The 23,046-nt window shown below is 44.8% G+C and overlaps 1 protein-coding gene and 1 long non-coding RNA gene across 3 annotated transcripts in view; one reads left to right on the top strand and one right to left on the bottom strand.

The window, feature by feature from the left end:
• The first annotated feature begins 6 nt into the window (after positions 1-6).
• Positions 7-8,425, top strand: LOC104835424. Of its 2 annotated transcripts, none has more exons than XR_774732.1 (3): positions 7-121; positions 4,332-4,489; positions 7,604-8,425. It is a non-coding gene; the product is annotated as an uncharacterized LOC104835424 (long non-coding RNA). The 2 variants fall into 2 exon arrangements; XR_774733.1 differs by having other exon boundaries at positions 7-1,257.
• A 12,130-nt stretch (positions 8,426-20,555) lies between these two features.
• Positions 20,556-23,046, bottom strand: part of LACE1 (lactation elevated 1) — a 68,520-nt gene continuing 66,029 nt past the window's right edge. The window contains exon 13 of the mRNA XM_010573452.1: positions 20,556-22,392. Within this exon, the coding sequence (XP_010571754.1) occupies positions 22,258-22,392 (135 nt within the window). The 3' untranslated portion in view covers positions 20,556-22,257. The remainder of the gene's footprint in view (positions 22,393-23,046) is intronic.

Genomic DNA, 23,046 nt, shown 5'->3' with positions numbered 1-23,046 from the left:
CGTTCCCCTTCTCCCAAAGCTACGTCGAAGCCCACCTCTGGAGGGGACTCGCAGGCCTTGCGTGAGGGAAGGGACCCGGTGCGTGTCTGGCGGCAGGATGCCGGGTGCCAAGTGCCTAGAGGTAGGGCCCCGATGGGGAGACCCGAAAGCTACACCCCTGGAACCGTGGCGGTGTTGGTTGGCCAAAAACGTCCCCGAGGCGGCTGTCCCGCTTGCGCGGTGCTGTGCGGAGAGATGCAGCCTCGGTCCTTGCTTCGTTGTAGAGGCGCTTGCACACCGCAGCCCTAAAATAACCACCCTGCTTCCCTCTACCTGCAAACGTAAGGCACGCTTGTGTAGCAGAGGTTTGAATCGGGGACGGGGTGAAGAGAACGAGGGCTGCGGGGAAGGATTTCCCTTTGCTGAGGCTCACAGCCTGGCCTCTCCTTTTGAGAGCAGGTGCCTACATACAGCCTGTTTCTGTTCCCTCGAAGAATTAATTATTTTCTCCTGTATGTGGCCCCGGGAGGAAGAAGTCCAAGCACCTCCCTCCCCCCGTCATTCTGTATCTCCAGCGATCAGAGCGCTTCTTTAGGAGCTGGAGATGTGGCTCCTGGTCCTTTTCCCAGAACTTTGTGTTTTGTCCTCTGACAAACGTTCAATGTAAAGTACATGGAGCACACTTGGAAAAGGGGACTGAAATCCAAGGCTGTTCCCCTCCCTTCCCCATGGCAATATTATTATTGCTAGGTCATGGCCTCTCCTTGAATCCTGAATCCCCACCCTCTCCCCCAGGCAGCAGTACGGGTTCAACAGGCTGGTTCAAAATGGAGTGTGTGTTAGCCTAGCATACCTCCCGGGTAAGATACTCTTCAGGAAGGTCGGGGGCAGCAGGGGGAGAAGCTGACCTTGGGTCTCCTGGTGTGGGGAGCACCTGCAAGGCACACAGAGGGAAGGAAGTGCCCCCCTGGGTAGTTGAGAAAGGGTTCAAAGGGGCTGGTGAAGTGTTAAGCAAAAGCAGTCGGCGGCTCAGCACATGGTGGGGAAGTTGATGATAAGCATTTGCAGCTGGTTCTCTCTCTCTCCCACCCTGGAGGAACTGGGTGGCTGCTGACTCAGGAGCTGCATCAAGTCAGAGGAATGGGAAGGGGGTCACATTTCCCGAGTGCCCAAGACACACTGCAGCAGGCGATGGGATAGCGACGGGCACCTCCTACCTGCTGTCCCGTCTTGGAAGAGCGATCACAGCAGCGTGCTGTAAGGAGCTGGAGCCCTCTGGTATGTGTCGGCTGTGCTCTGAGCAGGCTGCGCAGCTGGGGCCGAGGGTCTCGTCTTGCATGGAGACGTGTCTGAGCTCCAAATTCCAGTGCTGGGCCAGGGGGAAGGGAGGCACAGAGCTGCCCAACGTGGTTTTTGCCACCTGGCAATGAGCTCTGCAGGCATGGGGTGGTTCTGGGTATGCGAAAGGCAGAATGTCCTGTATCTTGGGATGCTGACAACCTAAAAATAGGACTCCACAGCCTCTGGGATTAGGCATCGGTTGAGCAGGGGCTTTTGGGAGGGCAGTTCTTAACTTCAGTGCCTCAGTTCTGCCCCGGTCCTGCTTCTGGTATTAAAGGCCTTACATTCCTTGCAGCTTATGTGAATGTCACTTAAACATGCTCAGGGCATGCAATTATAGCTAACTGCCCTGCAAACTCGTCTTGGAATCTGAAAAGTTGAATTCTTCCATTCGTATGCACCCTTGCCTGCCTTGCAAAATCATTTCCTTCAGTCTAGCAAGCTGCTGTGTTAAAGGTGTGCATCTTAAGTCGTTCACTGCTGTTTTACTTGTGGAGAGCCAATGACAGCGAGAGTGAGACCTGGTTTTATTTTGTTAATTTTTTTTGGGGGGGTACCATTTAAGTGAGCATATGTAATTGAATACATGCTGAGAACTGATCTGTTGAAGAGGCTGCTGTTTCCAAATGCAGTAGCTACTCTCCAAAATAGGCATGTTGGGCTTAAAATGTATCTAGGTAGAGGTATTATAAGCCTTGTTTTACCAAAATAGATTTTTTCCTTGGAAGTAAAGAGGGAAAACTGGGGAGGAACTGTAGCTGAGGTCTGACAGATGTTCAAGTACGTGAAGCTTAAAGAGGAACGTATGCTATTCAGTTTGCTCACAGAGGCTTTGTGACCTGTGTCTTCGCAGTAATGATGACACAAGCTTTTTTGAATAAAAGGAGGAAATTAACTGCCTTGGCTAATTGTACCCTTGCTAGCTAGCTAACCAAGGACACCATTTGACTGTGAAAATTGTTGGTGCACCGAAATCTCTCAGCTGGGGAGAGTATCTGAAGTGAGAGTGTTCCCATATCTGTGGGTTAGAAGGGCTATTTAAAAATCTTCCTAATTGGAAAATTAAACACTATTGCTTTAAAACAGTGGTGCGCTGCTTTGAAAAATTAAGACCATATGGAATCATTTATTACTTTTCAATATGTATTCAGTCTCTGGTGCAATTTTATGTACCCGCTAATGCATAAAGTCTTTTGGAGCAGGAATAAAGCACCACAAAGCATGATTTAATGCTATAGGGTCACCAAATCTGTTTCAGATTACTGGATGTTTCAATCTGCTGAAAAGAAGGGAACGTCCCTGAACCAATGAAACAATGACAGGGGTGGGGGGTACCCATAAATCTGAAATGCTTTGGAAATATAGTGCACATATCCACAAAAACTTTTAAAGGATTCAGTGGCAATTTGGTCAAGTAAGAGATGATACAGTTATGAAACAAATTATACCAAGTAACAGGAAAGTTAAAACAAAGTCAGTATTAATAGTACAATACTTGGTAGCAATTTAAGGCGTCTTAATGAATCATGTTTTCAAACTGTACAGGCCCACATAAGCATGTGACTGTAAGAGAAAATAAGAGCAAGTAATCTGGGAGTGCACAAAAGTGCTTTTGTTTATAGTTCTGCGGTCACTGGAAGTGCCTATTCTTCTGCTTATTCACAAACACCTCTGGCTTTTTCTTCCAGAAATCGTATCCAAACATTTTTGTTCTGACTTCGTTAGAGGAGGACTTTGTGCTTTGGTTCTTTTCGTATGACTTCTGCGAGGTTCAGTCTTACAGTGCCCTTCCTCTGGCAAGGGCCTGAGATGGGTCTGATGCCTTTGCCGCCTTTTTTTTTTTTTTTTTTTTTCTGAGTGACAAGCTGTGGGGCAATCCTTGCTCTCAGGGCCTGAGCATTTTCCTTTCGCTGGTTCAGCAGAGACCAACAAGAAGAGGCTGAGTCTGACAAGTTAACCGTGCATAGTTCGTGCCACCTGGCAATGAGCTCTGCAGGCATGGGAGGCAATCTTTATGCCTTTATCATGAACCTGAGAGCAGTATAACCGTCTGGCTAGTTATAATTTAACAGAAAACCCATTTTTCATCTTGCTGTGGTGTTGTGCTTTCTTTTAAATGTCACCTGTAGAGTCTCCCAGTGAGTGGGAGTTCAGTTTTGATTTCTATTTCTTACAGATACTGACAAAAACTTTTTCATATGAACATGGTCCATTAGGTTACTGAAAAAGAGCCAGATTCTTTCTTAGAGGCTTAAGCAAGCTAAAAAGAGTTTGCAGTAACTTTTACACTTCAATCAGACAATTTTGTCAGTATATATTTGTAATTTATAACCAGTAGATTAATTGACTGGTTCTTTTATTCAGGTTGAAATCTTACATTTTTAGAAGAGTTATTAAGCAAGTAAATTAATTTTCAGCTTTCCTGTAGCACTGAAGCTTGTTCATCACTGTTGTGCCTTCTATCATTCTTTAAACATTTGATAATCAATAGTAGTGATTTCAAATAAGTTCAGATCTTTTTTCAAAATAGAGTGTGCATGCTTCTTCCGGATCAACACCTTAACGTGACCTCTCCCGCCTGCTCAAACTATAGCATCAAAATAAAATTATTCATGCAAAATGAAGCCAGTTGAATGAATACATAATAAGGATTAAAACAAATACCATGAGAAGTAATTGCTGTCTTTGACTAACTTTTATCCAGATCATATATTTTAGCCGTTGGAAAATCTTAAATAAAATCCTCTTTAAAGTCCTTTAAAACTTTCCTGAGAGTAGTTGTCAGTTTAGGTATGTATTCTGACTTTAACTCGTTAAGTATGACTGGTAAGACTATTACTTGCCCATAGATGGCAATAGCATTACACTGCTGAAGTAGCCCCCAGCCTATGAAATGAGGCTGTGATGGTGGTAAATATTAACTTGGGGAATGGAAAGAAAAAATATCTTGCTTTTTTTTTTTTTTTTTTTGTGGCTGCAGCGGTGGTGATTGGGGACTGTTCTACTTGCAGGAATGTTGGGACTAATCATGTGAGAAAAGATCCTGGAGTGATGAGGCAGCATATTTCCCATGTCTGAGGTCAGCTTCACAGAACAAATCCTGACCTTTAAAACAGCCTGAAAATGAGGAACGTGGCACCAGAGAGCAGAGCAGGAAACATGAAATGATGTAAGATATGTTTCTTCTGCATATGAAATACTTTTTTTTTTTTTTTTTTTTTAAAGCTCCAGGTTTGTGATTCAGCATTTTCTGCCACTGACAGAATATAAGAAAGGGGACAATCCTGTGGAAAAAGAGAAAGTTCTTATTGTTTTAGTCAAAATCTAATGAAATAATTAGCCATCAGATATTTTTTGTTCCCTTCTGTTGAGTTGGGGGGGAGACTAACTTTTCCCAAAATCACCCTTCCCTCAACCTCCTGATCTGAGAACCCTGGAACTGTAGAAAAAGTGGTATCTAGGCTCAGCCTGGGCACCTCATCTACCTATAACAGGTGCGAAGTGCCACCAGCTTTGTTGGCATCGGATACCTGGGTGACTGCTGTTTTGACTCTGACAAGCGGCAGCCCGACAGGCCTGCCATGAAAAAGCTTTGGGGTGCTGGTGCTGGGTGGATGTTTGATGCAGGATGGGCAGCTCAGGGACCCCCCCAGGGCTAAAGCATCAGCCCAGGTGCGGTTGCCAGCCTGGATTTGATCCTAGCTACACGGTGATGCAAGACCTCAGACACAAGACCTGCTTTCTGAGCTTATGCAAAAGTGTCTTTATTGCCTTTTCTTCCTGTGTCCTTTCTCTTGCTGAGACACACGAGGCTGCGCTGAGAGGCCTGATGCACCTGCTGGAGGCTCTGCTGCGATGGACGTCTTTCCTCTCCAGTGTCAGTGAGAGCCCTTAGACCGCCACTGGGCAGGAAAAGGATGCCCCAGCCTGTTGCTGCCCCTCTGGTCTGAAGCCCTGCTAACCTGTCGGGAAAGAGGGTTTGGAAGGAGAAAGCGAGGGAGTCGCTTCATCCTTCTCCCTCCTTGGAGCCTGGTTCTGTGTTAAGGCAGCGTTTATCTCTCTTGGTAAAGGGGGTGGTGGTGGGGAGCACTCCCAGGTACTGGAGCTCAGCTGGGTCCATGGCGAGATTGCAGAATGGTCCCTGGCACAGCATTGGCCCAGGCTGCTAGCACTTTCCCAAACAATTCCCAGGCATAGATGTAAAAAGTCTGGCTGCAGCCACTCCACTTTGATAGGTAAGAGAGTTTAACAGCCTGGACACGGCTGCTCTGTGTCCGTTGGCTTGTTTATCCCTATGGATGTGGTCTGGGTGTGCCTGGGGCAATCTGTGCGGTACCCCGCGCAGGGGCAGCCTTGCTTTCCAATGTTGAATCACATCACAGTGAATGAGCAGGGAGACAGCCTTGTCATGCTTTCTCTTCACCTGCTGAGATGGCAGCACCAGTGAAGGTGACTGATGGCTGGTTTTCAGTTGCTCCAAATACCAGCCAGAAGGAAGCCATCTTGCATCTGCCTAAGACTCTGAATAGTTTTGTTGTTTTTTTTTAAGAGTCCTAAGGGACAAGCAACTGGATATGAGCACACACTGTATTCATGAGACTGGCACTGGGATGGCTTGTGTGTTTTAAATTGATGTTGAAAAATGGGTGGTGGAACATTAGAGCCACACAAAATGATTCAGAGCCTGGAGAAAATGCTTTGCAATGGGAGATGTGAAGCACTCGCTCTCTCTAGCTTATCAAAAAAGACTGAGCAGGGAATTGATTATGATGGTGAAGGAACTTCCTTGGGAGAAAAATATCAGGTACTGAAAGGCTCTTTAATCTAGTAAATTATGGGAATGTGTAGCAGCAAGCTGAAACCAGATAAATTCATATGAAAAACTGGGCACAAATTTATTGGAATGAAGGTGATTAATCACTGTAACAAGCTGTCAGGGCGGTTGGCGCGTTTTCCAGATGTGTCCGAGCCAAGACAGGCATGTTCTGATGGATGTGTGCTAACTACAGTTAAAAGCATGAGTGACACTGTAGCCAAGACTCAGGCAAGGTAAGCAGGTGAAGTTTGAAGGGCTGGGATATGCAAGAGGTCTGACTAACAGTTCCCAAAGGAGCCGTGAAGATCTAATGGTTCCCATCTGTCCTTAACCTCGGAGAGACTGAGAAAAACAGCACTTAGCAGAAAGCAGGAGGGAAGAATCAAAATGACAGCCCCGTTGCTGGCACACTAATACACCCTCTGTTTCTGCAAGGACTGTATCTTTCACCTGCTTGGGGCTTTGCTAATGTATTCTCAACACCCATCGCAAGACCAGTCTTTCTCCAGTCCACAAGCCCTCTGTACGGATTGGTGTCAGTGTCTTTCATCTCAGGAGAGCATGAGTAAAAATTCATGATGCTCAGCGGCTCATGTGGTAGCTCGGATAAGTAGCTTCGTTTTTGTTTGTTGTTATTTCATCTTCTTGAGCTTTGGACTCACCTGTTCTCCATGCCTCCTAGTTTCCCTCATACCCATTTCCTTATATTGCCTTTGCTGCTGGGCTCAGTGCAATGTGCTGCATTGAGATTTGTGGTGCAGTAGGTCTTGGAGGCTGCTTCTTACTCAGTCTGGCACCATTTGTTCCTTATAATTTGACAAAATGAACCCTGTCTTTCTTGCACAGATTTCACACGGGATGGGTATGACAGTGATGTGCTGCATAGATAAGAGCTTGTCAGGAACTTTTTGATAAAGTGCCTTTCATCCAGAAGTATAAATTTATAGATGCTGTAGCTATTGACAGGAATGCACTAAGGTATCTTTGCAAAATACCTGCAATCCCTATCTAGAAAAGTGCTCTAATCTCCTTTTAAAAGCAAGACTTCTCTCCTGGAAAACCAGTTAGTGGTGGAAATCAAGAATCTCTCATTCCCTGTTGCCTTTTCTGGGGTCCCAGTGCTTTCCTGCTTCCTCCCCCTCTCCTTGGGATGATGCAAGAATTTTATTCTCTCAAGTCTTAAATCAAGTCTGCTGGCTTCTCCTTGCTCCAGAGGATAATTTTGTACAAAGTCAGAGCTGAAACAAGGCAAATGAAAGGGTGGAGCTGTCATCCAGTTGTCATCAATACCCACAAGCCATTAACCTGGTGCATCAAGTCTCTGGAACTTGGGAAGTTAAGAGGCAGAGCAGGGGTTTGAACTGAGATCTCCAAATAGTGAGAGTCCTGAACTTATTTTTATGTGGGGAAAAAAAAAAACTTTTTAAGAATAAGAAAAGTTTTTAATTTTATTTTTTTTTTTTTTAGGAAATGCAAGCAGTTTTCCAGAGGCCCACATGCCTCTGGAAAGCAGTAGAAGTATCTGCATGAGCAAAGAGCTCCAGTGCAGGAAGGTAAAGAGGATGTAAGAACAAGGCTGTGGCTGGGGAGATGGAAATGGCTTAGTCGGGGCACCAGGTGAAGTCCTGCAGTGGCTACTCTGTTGCAAAGACTGCAGCTGAAAACAGACTCAGACAGGAGCTGATCCACACTGTTCTCAGCCTTTGGGGAACATTCAGTTTTGGAACTGAAGGACCCATGTTTTAGGCTAAACTGAACTCATGAGTCTAAAACTTCTTCAACTCTATGTTGCTTTTGACCTCACTCTGTAGTATGGATCCATTTGCTTCATCACTAGCCAGATGAAGCTTATTCGCAGTGTCAGAAGAAGATCTACCTCTGCTCTCTGGCTCAGATTAGCTTACTGTTGCTCCCTCAGTTTATCTGCTTTTATATGCATATCCTGCTGCTAAATGTGTGTAAAATAAGTGGCTAGTCCTTTTACTCTCTTTCCTTTCAGCTTGTTGATCGCAGGATTCAGTCATATGCATAGTAATGTGTAATTGAAGCATGGTGGCTTTACCCAGCTGGCTTAGATCTCACCTCTAAGCCTGTACGCAAAAAGACCTACCTATTCTGGGTGGCGTGGGAAGCTCTCCAGGGCCCAGAATGTGAGAAGTAATCAATTCTTGTAGAAACGTTTCTGCAATGCTGTGGAATCCAGCCAAGAGACATGATGAAAGTGGAAACTGTTTTCTAGGACATCCAGTTTCATTTAATTTTGTCATGCCCATAGAACTTTTCAGCAAATGTCTGTATCCTTCTGTGTGTTGATTGTGTCCTGCATCCTTTTGTGATTTGGTTACCCTGGCAATCCAGCTAATTTTCCAGAAAAGTCAGCTCCATCAAAGTTAATTGACTTGTTACATTAATGGCCTGCTTGCTCCTTCAGTAGACTTTAGCATCCATTGATTGCAAGTTCTTTCATGGGCTTGGACCCTTATGAGAAGAGATCTGCAGAGAGGGTTATGCCCTGGCATGCTTGATTGGAGCTGTTTTTTTTTTTTCCCTTGTCTCTTCTTCACTGTAGCTAGACTGATCCTCTTTCTTGTTTCTTAAAACACTGGGGTAATTTTTCTACCTGTCACCAGACCTCTGTTCCAGCACGTTGTCTATAGGAGTGAAGTTTTCCAGTAAAAGTCTCTTCTTATGTGTGCCTCCCTTCAACATGTTTGTACAATAGTTTCACTTGAAAAAGTCTCAACATCGTTTCTGCCTCTAGGCAAGCCACAGAGGTACCAATGCATAACAAGTTTGTCTATTATTTTCCATTTGAATTTAGCATTTTTTAGAGCTTCAGGATTAAGAGATACAGCCTAAAAGGTACTTAAGTATGCAACAATACTGAGCATTCAAATGCTTGGCTCACTGAATGCCATGTGGGGTGCTTGCAGTCTATATGAGGAGAGTTTGGTGCCTCAAAAGAACAGAAGCTGACTGCACAAGGAGCTGCTTGCACCAGCCAGCAGAGGATATGAGCTTGGAAGGGGAAGTCACATGGGGAAGCCCAAGCAGAGAAGACCTGCTTCCACTGCAAAAACCCAACAAAATAATTTTAAAAAACCCCAACCCACAAAATGTTAAACAGAGGTTGACTCATCTCCTCTAGTACCTTCTTTGCCTGTGTTTTTGGAGAGGATACAGCCTGCACGTTCTCCTCAGGACACTGGCAGTGGAGAGGATTGATGCAAGCTGAACCACGTGGAAGGAGGAGGAGTGGAGAGGCTGTGGTGATGAAGGGGTGGCAGAACAGGACTGGGGAGCTTCCTGAAGCTCTTAACCACAGCAAGCCCAAGCAAGGGCCATCTCTTTTTAAAGGCATAGTCATGGGATTTTCTTTGAGGAGTCTACCATAAGCCAAATCCTATGAGTGCTTGGGATCTCAGAGCATTGGAGTTTCAGGCTTGTTCAAAAGCCAGGCTCTTCCCAGCTGGGAGGGCACTGGCTTGTACTATTGGGGAAGAAATGAGGCTGTATCAACTCCAAATCTGTTCCAGGTGTTGTGATTTTTTTGAGAACGATGTCAGGATCCCAGCAGATGAAGACAACCGTACTAAGGAGATTTCTTCACTGAGATACAGAGAACAATTTGTTGTCACAGCTGCCCTTGAAGTTGGGGAATTCAGAGCTGCACCTGAAGTCTTGGTGATTCTCCCTTTCTCATAAGACCACTTGTATGTGCAATGAGCTTCCCAGTATTAAATAAAATCCCAGGCATGGATGGCACTACTCACCAACTCCACTTGCCAAAAAGTCCCACATGCAGGGGCAGCAGTGATCCCCCCCGAAGACCACCTGCACTGCAGGTTGGAGACAGCCTCCCATCACCAAGCCAACGTGGTGCCAACACATGCTAAAAAGGGTAGGCTGGAGGCAGTGATCCAGGCAGGGATGTGCTTGCCTGAGAAGTCACGAGGTAGCCATGCAGAAGCCCCGAGCTTTCCAAACATTTTGGGGGGCCTGCCTTTTGCTTTGCACAGGAGCACGCATGCCTTGTGCCCCGCGCTGAGGGATCCTGCATGGTGGTGCAACCAGCAAGATTTTGCTTGAGCCATTGCAAGGCAGAATCTGGCTCTGGGGGAAAGGCTGGGATAGGATCAAACGATGTGAAGTATCATAGAACCATAGAATGGTTTAGGTTGGAAGGGACCTTAAAGATCATCTAGTTCCAACCCCCCTGCCATGGGCAGGGACACCTTCCACAGACCAGGTTGCCCAAAGCCCCATCCAACCTGGCCTTGAATGCTGCCAGGGATGGGGTATTTACCTGAATATAAGGCAGCCCCACTTCCAAGGAAGCCCTCGCTTCCCCAAACCAAGTAATAATTGACTGGTTGCATATTAAAACCTGTAAATCTTCTCTATCACAGTGAGGGTCAAGTCATCCCAGGCCTGCACAAGGCTCCGCTGCCCACCTGCCCCCCCCAGCCCCATGCAACCCCTCTGCCCCCCCTTTTTTGTGGTCGCCCTGCCTGACAAGGGGCACGGGCAGTCCCCACGGCGCCCACTGCGACCCCACGCCTGGCTTCTGCCTCCAGCCAGCCGTGCCCCAGAGCTGCGGCCACAGGGCACCCTGGAGACACCAGCTAACGCTTTATTCCCTGACAGGAGGGTGGGTACTGGGAGTCCCCATGGGGTTTTTTTCCAGCACCTTCTGCGAGGAATCTCTGCCCAAGCTACGCTCTATTTATTTGACTTTCTTCTCAGTCCGACGGCAAGGTGAAAGCCCGGGCGTCTTTTAGGCGCTTCTTTTTAGAATGAACCTGTGTAGCAGCCGCTAACGTCTCTGTCAGGGCGGTCCCTGTGCCGCGGTGCGGCCCTGCCATCTTGTGGGCTTCGCCTTCCTGGCAGGCCGCCTCCGAGCCCCTCCTCACAGCTCGGAGCACAACGCCCTGTGCTCAGGCAGCGGCGTTTGGTTTGGGTTTTTGGTTTTTTTTTTCCTCATAAATAAGTTTTCCAAACAGTTTTAAAATATGAAAGGTGATATTTTTAAAACGAGGGTAGGAGAAAGCCTGAGGCACCGTCCTGGGGCGCAGGGTCCATTTTAGTTACCGTCGGGGGAATGACTGACTGCAGAGGATGCGTTTTCAGAGCCCCGGTGGATGCAAGTTTTGAGGGGTGTCCTGTGCCAGCCAGATGTCTTCTTCCGTCATCCTAAGGACAGGTATCCCGGTAGATCTTTGCCAATCTGGAATTCTATAACCCCAGCTTGCTACTTTTTTTACCGTCGGAGAGGCCAGTATATGCAGGCTGTGGAGCAGATGAGCGAAGGAGAACGGGAAAGGCATTTCAAGCAAAAGTGCTACCAAACCACACAAATAATGAGCGTGATTTACGTGAAATTGCCTGCTTGGTACTATTGAAACACCCCGCTGAAGAGAAAGCATTGCTAGTGCTTGTACATTGGTGTGGGAAAGGGTGAGGGGAAAAAAAAAAATCTCTCTCTCCTGTGGCAGGCAGGAGGAGAGATCCCAACGCACGGTGGAGCTAGATGATGGCATATGCTGTGCCCAAGCACAAAGGTATTCCTACGAAACAGGGTTAGGGACTAGCTCTTTCTTCTCAGAGTCAGCCTTTCATGCTAATTTACCACTTATCCTGCCTTAGCCTGGGTTCTCCATTTTGCCTAGATTATGGAACAGTGGTGCCTCAAGTCAGTCACTTAAAATACATCATTGGACTTGTCTGTTGCCACCAAAGTTAGGGGAGAGGGAGCCACAAATCCTGACAGTGTGTCTAGCCTCTCCCTCCATCAGGAGCATCTCAGCCCAAGTGGAACGGTAAAACCTCCTCAAGAGCCATAACACAACAGGGCTTTGCGCATCCCCCCTTGCATGACCGTGGGAAAGCTGTGGAGTGAAGGCAATGGGACGATGGGAGCATGTGTCTGTTTTAAGCCAAGAAATGGGAAGCTCTGCTGAAACCCAATTCCCCCTGCTTTTAGCCTCTGCTTTCCCTGCTACACGCAAAACAAAAATTCAGTCATCTTTCTTCTTGTTTAAAAGACGGGAGGTGCTAAAGCCCAGCTGCTCTTTGCAGGGACCTACCTTCCACTCTAGCCAGGTGCCCAAGTACCTGGGAGGATTTCAACCCAAGGCTGAGGCCTTTGCAGCTCATTTCTCACTTGGGACATAGGGAGGAGCATGTGGCATTAACAGCTCAATGGCTTCAGCTCCAAATGAGCCAGCAAAGGTGTTCCCATCCCAGAAAGCTTTTTGGTTTTCTTTCCAGCTGTAGCAGTTGATCAGAGAAGCAGGTGGTTTACCAGTTGGTCATGCTCTCCTTGCAAACCTTGTTCCTCTTCCACACCATGACACTCAGCCTTTGATTCATCATCACCTTCTCATACTGGAAAAGTTTTAAGTTAAAAAACCCTGGACCAAACAAGGGAGAACTGCAGGGCTGCCTCAATGCTAAACTGTGGTGGTGGAGGGTTGAACGGGAGGCAGCTGGCTGTGGAGACTTTGAATTTCAGAGAAGGAAGAGCTGAGGTGGAGGAGTGGGGCTGGGGGAAGAGGAAGCAGCGGGTGCCTGAGCAGCACTGTACAGCTGACCAAGGGCAAGCGAAGGGATGGCAGGTGGGTCCCCATTCAGCGAGGGGACGCTAGTTCTCAGGCTGAACAGGAAAAGGCAATCTGGCCAGGACAAGGGCACAGCTTTGTAACGGTACAGGGGACCCCTGGAAAGACTGTAAAATGAGAACAATCAATTAACAAGCTGCTGTGGCTTCAGGAAAGCCATTATAGACATACTGGTGTAATGAGCACATCTGATGCACAGAAGATATTTAACCTTCAGCCTTGTGCCTTATAAAGCACCTCTGGGGCACTGGGTAAGGCTGTTAATTATTAGGGTCAACCTTAGCAGACGGAGGTGTCCTCGAGTATAGGTTGCTGTGATACACTCAGATAATTTCTCCATTATGTCAATAACTAATTTCCTAAATTGTTCAAGAACTGACAGACTGACATCCATTAACCAAGCCTTAACTCATGGCTATGGGAACAGTTACAGGCCACAAGGACTGCAAAACCCATTCATAGGTCCTTGAGTGTGTATACATATATATGCACACACATATACATACACACTACTGTAACAGCTTGGTGTTAGCCATTAGTAAAACAAATAACCAATGCATATAAAAAGCCTAAGCAGACAATGACAGACATTGGCTTGAGCGGATATCTTGATGCTTGAGCACTGTCTTCAGGTTCTCTGAGAGCAGAGGATGAAGTCAGTCTGACTTTTAAAGAACTGTGTATTGAGAAATTGTAAATGAACAGAATCGCAATCTGAACAAAATATCCATTATATTTCCGACCAAAAGTGCATAATTTTTTTCTGGAAAAAAAAAATAATTCTATACAGCACGCATTTCATGGATTTGATAAGCTGTGACTTGTTACATCATTCACCCTTATGCTGCAAGACAAATCTCATTGCTTTTACTAATACAGGCCATATAATTCTTTGTACTTAAATGCAGAGCTGTTGTAAAAGAGTGCAGCGCTGAAGGCTTTGCTGCCCGAGCCGGCACACCGGCTGCATGCAGCTTGTGGAGGAGAAGGGAAACGGCCATGTTACTGTGTCACAGCATTTCATGTGTCTGAGCTTACCTGCCTGAGACTCTTCTGGCTGACTGCCTGGAGTTAAATCAAAGGAGGCTGAGGAGAGACAGGAGAGAGGAGGAAATGAAACAACGATGGCGATAAAGCCTAATAATACGGATGGTCCTTCAGGGGATTGGTGGGGAGGGAAGTACTGGAATAACTGCTGCCAGCTTGCTGCCAGAAGGGTGACAAGCTGTTTTTCCAAGGCCAGTGATGAACACAAAAAGAGATTAAACCTTTCCCCAGCATAGATGAAAGGACCGGGGAGTTGGGGTAAGAGCAGCCTCTTAAGGAGAGACATTACAGGAGTTGCAGATGCACCTGGGTGTGCAACCAAAGCTGGGGACCGATGGGCTGTGGGAGGGATTTCAGGGGCTTGTCTAAGCTGCTGGAGAGGTGATGAGGGGGAAGCCCCACGCACCGAGACCTCCCACAGGCTTAGCCCTGTCTCCTGGTCTGTGGTGGGCTTTCAGCTGTACCGCCAGCCATTCTGGCCCGAAGGGACAGTTTCAGCTGTCCATCGCAGGCTGTTTGGAGGGGAAGGGGCTGGAAGGCAACACGTTCAAAGAGAGCAGTCCTATTTATATATCAACACATGCCATGGGGGGGACAAAACGGGGGTGCCAGCCCACGCAGGGGGAGGTGAACGTGGCAGCAGCCCTCATCTACTGTGCTTGTGCCCTGGGAGAGATGGCAAAGCTGGGGTGGGGAGAGACACTGCTCCCCCACCTGGAACGATGTCTGGCTCCTTTTTTTTTTTTCCCCACAGACATCCTTTATTAGACCAGCCCCTACCATCTTTCCCCAAAAACCTCATCTCACCTGTGTCCTTAGGCTGCCACGGCTGCAGCATCACTGCCGCAGCATCACTGCCATACCTGTGAGCAGGGGGCAAGGGTCCGTGGGAGAGGCTGCAGCAGGGAGAGTGAGCCCAGGTGCACCACGCGCCGGAGCCATCTTCCCACCGAAACTGGCCGGGCAGCTGTGACTGAAATTTAATTTGCCTGGTGCATTCAGTGGACATTTTAATCAGCATTTCCTACAATCTACTTGGCAAAGAGGCTCAACTGGCAGCTGCCTGACTGAATGGGCTTTGCACCCAGTCTAACCTTCTCCATTCGCAATTTCCAGTGCTGGAAAACCTCTCTGTCTCACTCTCCGAAGTTTCTATAGCAATCACGGCTGTCCTAGTGAAGCACTGAAAATGGCAGCCCATTCAGATTGTAATTTTGCTGGACAGTAATTGCTCCTTTCTCCATTGGCCTCTGAAATGTTACTTTTCGGCAGATATCAACTGCAACTGGAGGAGACTGGTCCTCTGCCTATGTTTTCAACGAACTTCGCTCCCCCCACCCCAGCTAACTTTGTTAGCTGTCGCAGCATGTTTGAACCTCGACTAACAGGGAATCATTGTTGGGCACATCATATCTCAGCTAAAGGAAAGACCTGACATGAGCGATACTCTTAACAAGCCTGCAGGAAAAAACCTCACCGCCCAACACGTCATGTTGTGACCTGAACATTATCCATCACTATAGGTAGAAAAAGTTACACAAATCTGTTTAGCTTTGCTAATTGTAGAAGACCAAGGACACAAAGAAAGCTTTTTTCTTCATGTCAGTGAGCTTACTTTTCCTGGTTCAGTTAACTTCAGCTTAAACAATCAGTTGATCTTTTGTTCTGTGCTTCATCTTTCAGTGGGTGTGATCACTCTTAATTACTGCGACACTGAAGAACCCCATGCTAAAAATCTCTTAAGTAACAGAACGAAAGGGTTTGCTTCTTGCAAGAAAAGGATGCGGTAGAATTATGCCACAGCTTGTGAAGGCATCAATCAACAATTTCTTAAGCTCTTCTAACAATCTTTCCCTATACTTTTATGGCTACTGTTGCCTGCTGGAAAAATTAGCTTAAAGCTGAGTAAGGGGAATTGTGGATAAGTGTTTGCAATTTGGCTTTGGACTGACACAGTGTGATAGCACTCAAAGAATTTGAAGTCTTTGCACTGGCAGCAGTACTTGAATCTGGGAATATAGGATTCGCATTGGAAAAGAGTGGATTTTTATAACGATTTAAATGAACAATTTCAGCTAGAGAGTGGATTAACAGAGCCAACTAAACCCTTCACCCTGACAAAGAACTGGCGGGAGGACTATAGAAACTCATCCAAAATTTTACCAACATGAATGCAGAGTAATAGGTCAGTGAGAAGCATTTCTGTATTTCAATGGCACTCTTAGAATTCAATTCAATTTAAAACAAAAGTTGTTTTACAAATATGTGGAGAATGCAGAAGGCTGGATAGGGAGCAAGTAGCCTGCATCTTCCATCTGCTCCATCCTCCCTCTACTCTCGTGCAAGGGACTGCCGTTGCAAGTCCTCCTTCTCGGCGGACAGAAAGGCAAATGCAGGCGCTGCCCCAACCCAAAGGTCAGAAACTTCTCCCATTCTGCAGGGGCACGGAGGCACACTGAGACTGCACCCCCCATATTTCGTATGTCCCAGAGCTCTCGAGGCCCAAAGCCAAGCAGCAGGAAAACTCCAAGCCCAGGGGTCCCAGGGAAGCTGAGACACGCAAACCTGTGCTCCTACGTCAGAAGTGAGGTTGCAGAACAACAGAAAAAGATTAAGTATCCCAAGACAAGCAGCACTCTTCTCTGACAAGAGATGGACACGTTGGGGATTGCTCATCTCTGAGAGGAAATGGATCAGGGCGATACGAGAGAAACATCCATTGGACAAACAAAACTGCAAAGGCAGATTGACTGCATCTGTTTTTGAAGTGTTTTGGGAAGAGGCAGTGAAGCATGCAAAAGGACTCTTTTTTTTGAGCAAAATTTCTAATTAGACCCTGACGGCTCACTGCTGCAGATGTTTGAGGGGAAAAAAAAAAAAAGGATCTGAAGTCAGTCTAGAAAAGGATCCAATGTTTACATGAGTAACAAGGCATGCAACCATTGGCAAGGATACAGCCTCCTGCTTCACAAACCTGTGTAAAACTGTAACGGGATATTAAGAAATATTCTGGATGCTCTTCTCAAACATTGGATACTACACTGCTGCAACCAAGATACTGGAGCAAGTTGGTCACAGCTTGATACTCAGCCTGACGATCCCTCTCTTCAAGAAATGGGGAATGTTTCCAGCAGAAGGTATAGCAATAGCCCCAATATTTAACCCCTCCTAAAAAAATTTTATACCACTGGTTTCTCAAGCCCAAACTGTAAAACACTGTTGGCCATCTGTCAGCGAGAACTGTCTGACTATCTGCCACTAGCGTCCATGGAGAAGTGCCATGCTGCAGCCTTGCTCTCCCACTCACAACACAAACAGGTGCTGCAGGAGGGCACCTGCACCGGGGTGCTGCAGTGACCCCCAGACCCTCCTAACCCAGCAGTGCGGAGACTGCCTGCCTAAATGTTAACTGCTTCCCAGGGGGAATCTTCCAAGCTGTGTAACACATGTGACAACTAACTGCAGAACTAACTGACTGACAGTGAAAGCAGATCTTGAACAGTAAGAATCCCAAACTAACAGAAAAGAGCACTTTCATTGTGGTTTGCACTCAGTCGGAGCGCCTGAACCTCAAGTTGCTGGAGAAAAGACTCAGAGAGGTGGATAAAAATGTTCCAAACCCCAAAATTAGGGCTGCTGGCGGCAGTAACCACGGAGAACAAGTCTCAACCGCCTCTGAAGGAGGACCTTTCTGACAAGCCCTGGATACACCTACCAAAAGCCGAGCCACGTGTAGGGCAATGGCCTGCGGCGCTACAGCTCATCCAGGCAACCAAATGCCCAGAAACGGCCAGTGCTGCCAGTCTAGGTTGCCCCCTGGAGACAGAGATAAAGAAGAAAAAAAAAAATCTCACTAAGTAATTAACACAAGGCCTATCTATTCAAACATATACCTTAAAATAGCATGAGCAATAAGTGAAATGTTTGTAAAATCTGGATTTATTGATTTTTTCTTTATTACAACAAACTCTTCTCAAATAGCAGAAGGATTTAGAAGCGTTCAGTTTGTTATATATTAGACTCAACATTACACATTTAAAAAAAAATTCTCAGCATACAAGGAAAATCTCAACAGAATTTACAAAGCCACTGTACTTCACAAGTACAGGAGCTAAGGTTGTAATGAATCATACAGGAAGTTTGTCATTACAGGTAGAAGAACAACTACATGAATTGGTTAGTGTTTTAATCACAAACCTCAAAATTTTTTTTCTTTAGAACAGATGATTAAAAAAACCCCAAAAACCATCACTACAAAGAGGCACGTTGTGTTTAGTTGATGCCATTAATTCTGTAACCCAAACAAGGAAACTAATCCACTTTGAGTAGCTAAATTATTTTTTTGCACTATTTACATACTTTACTGAAGTATTTTCATCCCAGAGCCTCAGCAAGCATCTTAGAATATTAATGAGTGAAGCCTGGCAGCACTCCAGTGTTAGAAAATAAGAAAAGTAATATCATTCCCATTTTATCAACAGGGAAACTGAGGCACCAGGAATATTCAGATCCAGGTAACTGCAGAAAGAAAACTCTGGGATCTTTATCCTCTTAGACAGATCTTGATGGAGAGACTGTTCTTCCTTGTTAGATGGCTGGTGACCATGCTGAGCACTGTTTGAAACCTGGTCAGTTGGTTGGGTTTTTTTTTCATGTTTAAATTGCTGCAAAATTGGTGACATCTATCCAGCTATAGTGTCATTATGATCACCTTTACTCAAAAAAAGCCATTAATAGTTTTCCTTTTTAGATCAAAAAGCAACAACAGCAGTAAGTGCACCTTCAATTCCTCCAAAGACCTTTGGAAGGCTGTCTCATTATACCCAAAACACTGCAATTGTTCCCTCGATCTGTGCAAAGGTAAATACTGAAAACCAGTAACTTTGAAAAACAACTGCACTATTTATTAAAAAAAAAAAAAAAAGCCAAGTAAGTGCTACTGCACAAGAATGCAAAATGAAAACACAGCTTTAAAGATAAAATGTCTATATGGATAGAATTTTTGGGCATTGGGAACATTCCTTCGTCAATCAAGTATTTGAAACAAGTTAGCTCAGAGATTCTCAGCCAGGATGTGGCCTTTATAAACCAACATGAAATGTTTCACATGGTCCATAATCACAAGGATTTTACTTCCTGTGACAGCAAAATATCATACTACATCAGTAAGGTTACTCGAAAAGACCCTTAAAAATAATTTGACAATAACGTTTGCTGAATGACTAAAAGGGAAATAAAGACTTGTTGCAGATCTGAGATGACATGAATTTGCACGTTAAGAAAAACCTAAAGAGCCAATACTTCAACTTGGGATAGAAGCATCCAGCATAAGTCCAGCAATTTTAAGGCCATTAAGGAGTGTGCATAATGTATTCACAGGCAGCTCACAGTTCACATTTTGGCAAATACAACATCTGAGTGTGGGAATAAAAAGTCACAGACCACTGCTGTCTCACAGCAGTGAGAAGCAAGCCAGGCAGTAGGGGACAGGACTGCTGGGAGCATAGGTGACCCAGTGCCCTGGGGCAGGACATACCCAGTGCTGTCCATCGTGCCCCAGTGACAGATTCTGGCCAGCACCAGTTGCCTGGAAGTTGTCTGACCTCAGAAGCAGCCCCCCCAAATTCACTACTGGAAAGAGACTTTATGCATGCTACAGAATCATTAGCAGCATTGTAGAATAAGCATATAGGGCCTCACTTTCTTCAGGGAAGTAGACGGACATAAATATGCTTCTTCTGTGGTTACTGCGGTGATGTCTGCCCTGGCATCTGGGGTGGCTGACAAATTGGTCCCATCAATCTCTCTTTGTGGCAATCCACACTCTGCAGTGCAACCGCAAATACTGCACAATGATTCAAGCAGCTTTTCTTGTTTTCAGCCCCAAAACACTTCTGGAATACACCCCATTTCTTCTCCTTGATTACAGCTGGCGCCTACCAATGACTCCCAACAGACAGCTTCCTTGCTAGCCAAGGAAAAACTGCACTATGGCTTTAGCGATATGCCCTGGAAGCAGCGCTGGCTCTGGAAGCTTTTGGGAACTTCCCTCCTGTGGTTTCACAGAGCTCACCTACATCCTCGGAGGCTTTCAACGATACATCAGTCCCACTGCATTTAGGAGCTTCCACAAACCTGGAGTATCCAAGTTTGCAATGGGTGCTCATATTGCAGAAGAGCCTCAAATACCAATAGGCAAAGCTGCAGTTTGAACACAACCATCTGCCCAGCGGGCTCCAGGGATCCCCTGGTTAAAGGAGATCGGTCATCGCTCACATGGACTGTGGAGAAACACTTCACTTCCCTGGCCCCAGACAGTCTCCATGGGAATGCAAAACTTGCCAGGACCTCCTCTCTCACATGTCCCAGACATCTCACCTGTGTTCTGCAAGATTATGCATTTTCCCTGTACCGCATGACAGAGGACATACAGGCTAAACATATAAACGGTTTTTAAAAGAATGCAAACAAATATCCAGATGCAAGGTGCTTTAGGGTATCTACCACCACCTCCCATTTTCCCACATTACATTCTGGTTCAGGAGGCATTTGAATGCTGCTAGAAAAAAAGTCAAGGCTGAAGCTTCAGAGAGTTATCAGCACAGGCCCCAGGCTGATGAGTATAGATTGCCATGTATAAATATAGAACCACACACATTTAAGTTACATATATTAGTTTTATCTATATAAATATAGATATGTATAAATTAAATATACATATGTGTGTGTACATACAGACACACATGCATTAATCTCAATAGTTCCTCTGTTGAGAAACCTAATACAAATCTCTGAAAATATACATCAATTATTCGGATATTCTTAAGTATAAGCAATGTATTCTGACTGGGGTTTTCATAAATATGCATTAAAATTCTCCATGGTAGTCACCCTTATGGGAATGAAAACATAGTTGCGTAAGTTGTAAACTACAAATAGAGGCTTTTAAAAATTCTCTGAAGAACAGGTATAGCCAGTATAAGTAACTTCCAGGACAAACAGAAGTGATCGGAACAGAAAACCACACTTCAGCACATGGCTCCAAAGCATCTGTATTACCATAACAAATGCAAGTGCACAGGACCTCTCCAGTCCTCCCTGCCACACAAAACTCTCTTTTAAAAGCTTTCTGTAATTGTGATGGGGGCTACAAGTGAAACAATTTAATCAGGCTTAACAAAGGCAGAGAAGAATTATTTTTGATAACAGATACAGTACAAGAAAAAGGTCATGTTGCAAAATCCAAGAAAACTCAAATTTGGGGACAGTGTGTTATATATCTTCTCCTTAAGAAATTAAGGCAAACTTTTCAGTCCATCTGCATAATGGTTTTGCCTATTCAGGGTTTCTAAATATGGTCTTAAAATGACTTCTTATAAAAATACACTATAAGCCAGTATCTGCAATACCATATTTTGTTTCAGTTAGATTAAAACCGAGAATGACACAATTGCATTTTTAACTAAAAGAAAGTTTCCAACTACAAACACAAGGATAGGTGATGTGTTTTGAGGTATCAGTTAATATCCCATTGTTTCCATGAAACACATTCCTATTGTAGCACAATGAATTGCCTCAGTAGTACTGTGTACTACTGTCCCCAGATCAGGGCAGGTGTACTAGCAGCAATGGAAGGTTTGGTATAGATGAAGCCTGAGAAAATTCAGGGTAGAGGTACGTCACTGGTGTAGAGGCAGCATATCCAGGCTTGCAAGAACTGCAAAACTTAGGAAGAGTATTAACTTGCACTTCTATGTTACAGTATACCCTGTCTTACCATAGTTTCTTTTCCCATCCGTGATTACTTAGATCTTTATCCTGTGCAGTTTCAAGTACCTTCAAGCTCCTCCTCAGGGTTCTCTCTTGGTTCAATCCATTAGTTTTCAATGAACCAGACTGAGCAAGTCTGATTACAAGAAACTCTTAAGAGCCTGGAAGTCAACAGATGGCTACACACAGAAAATGAGAAAAAAACCCCCTAGAATACACTACAGAGGATCTCCAGGATTCTAGCAGGGAACTATACAATATCATATCAGGAGTTTCATAAAGAAAGCATTTGATTTTTCTTTTGTCCAAAACGCATTGTACATGTCAGAAGCAGTGCATAAACCACAAAGTGCCCTCTTCACATGACATTATAAATCTACTGTGAACCCCGCACAGCCCATTAACTTTGTCTCTAGACCAATTCTCCAGAAAAATTCTAATCCCATTAAACTTCCTGAACATCAAAGTTATATTTTACAGAAGAGAAAACGAAGGCAAAATTTCACATGTCCACACACTGGTGGTACAGAAAAAAAAATCCTGAGTCCTCATGTGTTAAGCACAAAAAACAACTGATGAAAGAAAACACAGTCCAAATGATAAAGTGCAATTATTATTTCAGTTGTGCTAAAAAGCTTTCAAATTCTGTAGTTTTACTTCTTGGTGATTTTATTAAACTTTCAATTATAACATTTTTTTGCTTCTGTCCCCATCTTTCCAGTACTGTTCAGTTTGCATTTCTGTAAGCCGTGAGACAGTACGCTGAAAGGCAAAGATTTCCTCTTCTCCTGTAAACATGGAGAGTCCTTTGGCAGAATCCTACATTAATACACAAAAACAGTACCGCAGAACTGTCAGAGACAGAGCTGTACTGAAGTGCATCCTATCTAACTCCTAAGGATGAGTGCTTTACAGGCTTTGACAATACATGAAAGCAGCATGGCACCAAAAAAATGAAAGTAACATCCAAAATTTAAAGAAAACCACCTATTATTAGGTAATCCTCTGAAGGAACATAGGAAAACAATAATTTGGGTTTAAAACAACATGACAACACCTTAACCATCTGTTTTCACTTTTCTGTTGATTAATTGTATACTGATTTACACAAACCATTTAAAAATTCACTAACAATAACTAGGTTATAGGGAAAAGGAAAAACAGAATAAGCAACATGCAAAATAGTACTGTTTGTGAGGCAGTCCTATATAGTCTAGGAAGTGGTGGAACAGACCATCTTTTATTTCTGTATTTTAAATGTAGGAGCTAAACTTAAATCAGTATTTTCATACATGATTGAACAGATATAATGATTAACAATCAAAATGACCCTAAAACTTACACAAAATGGTTCTATATATTGTGACATTTTCTTTGACTATGAATAAATAACATAACATGCAATTATGAAAGCGACAGATACACGGCAGAAAAAGCAGCAAATCGCTAGTTAAATGTTTACTTGATTCCTCT

This window comes from Haliaeetus leucocephalus, unplaced genomic scaffold (genome assembly GCF_000737465.1).
Source record: "Haliaeetus leucocephalus isolate CR32 unplaced genomic scaffold, Haliaeetus_leucocephalus-4.0 Scaffold384, whole genome shotgun sequence".
Lineage (NCBI taxonomy): Eukaryota > Metazoa > Chordata > Aves > Accipitriformes > Accipitridae > Haliaeetus > Haliaeetus leucocephalus.
Note: the sequence above shows the minus strand (reverse complement) of the source record. Positions and strands in the feature narration are given on the sequence as shown.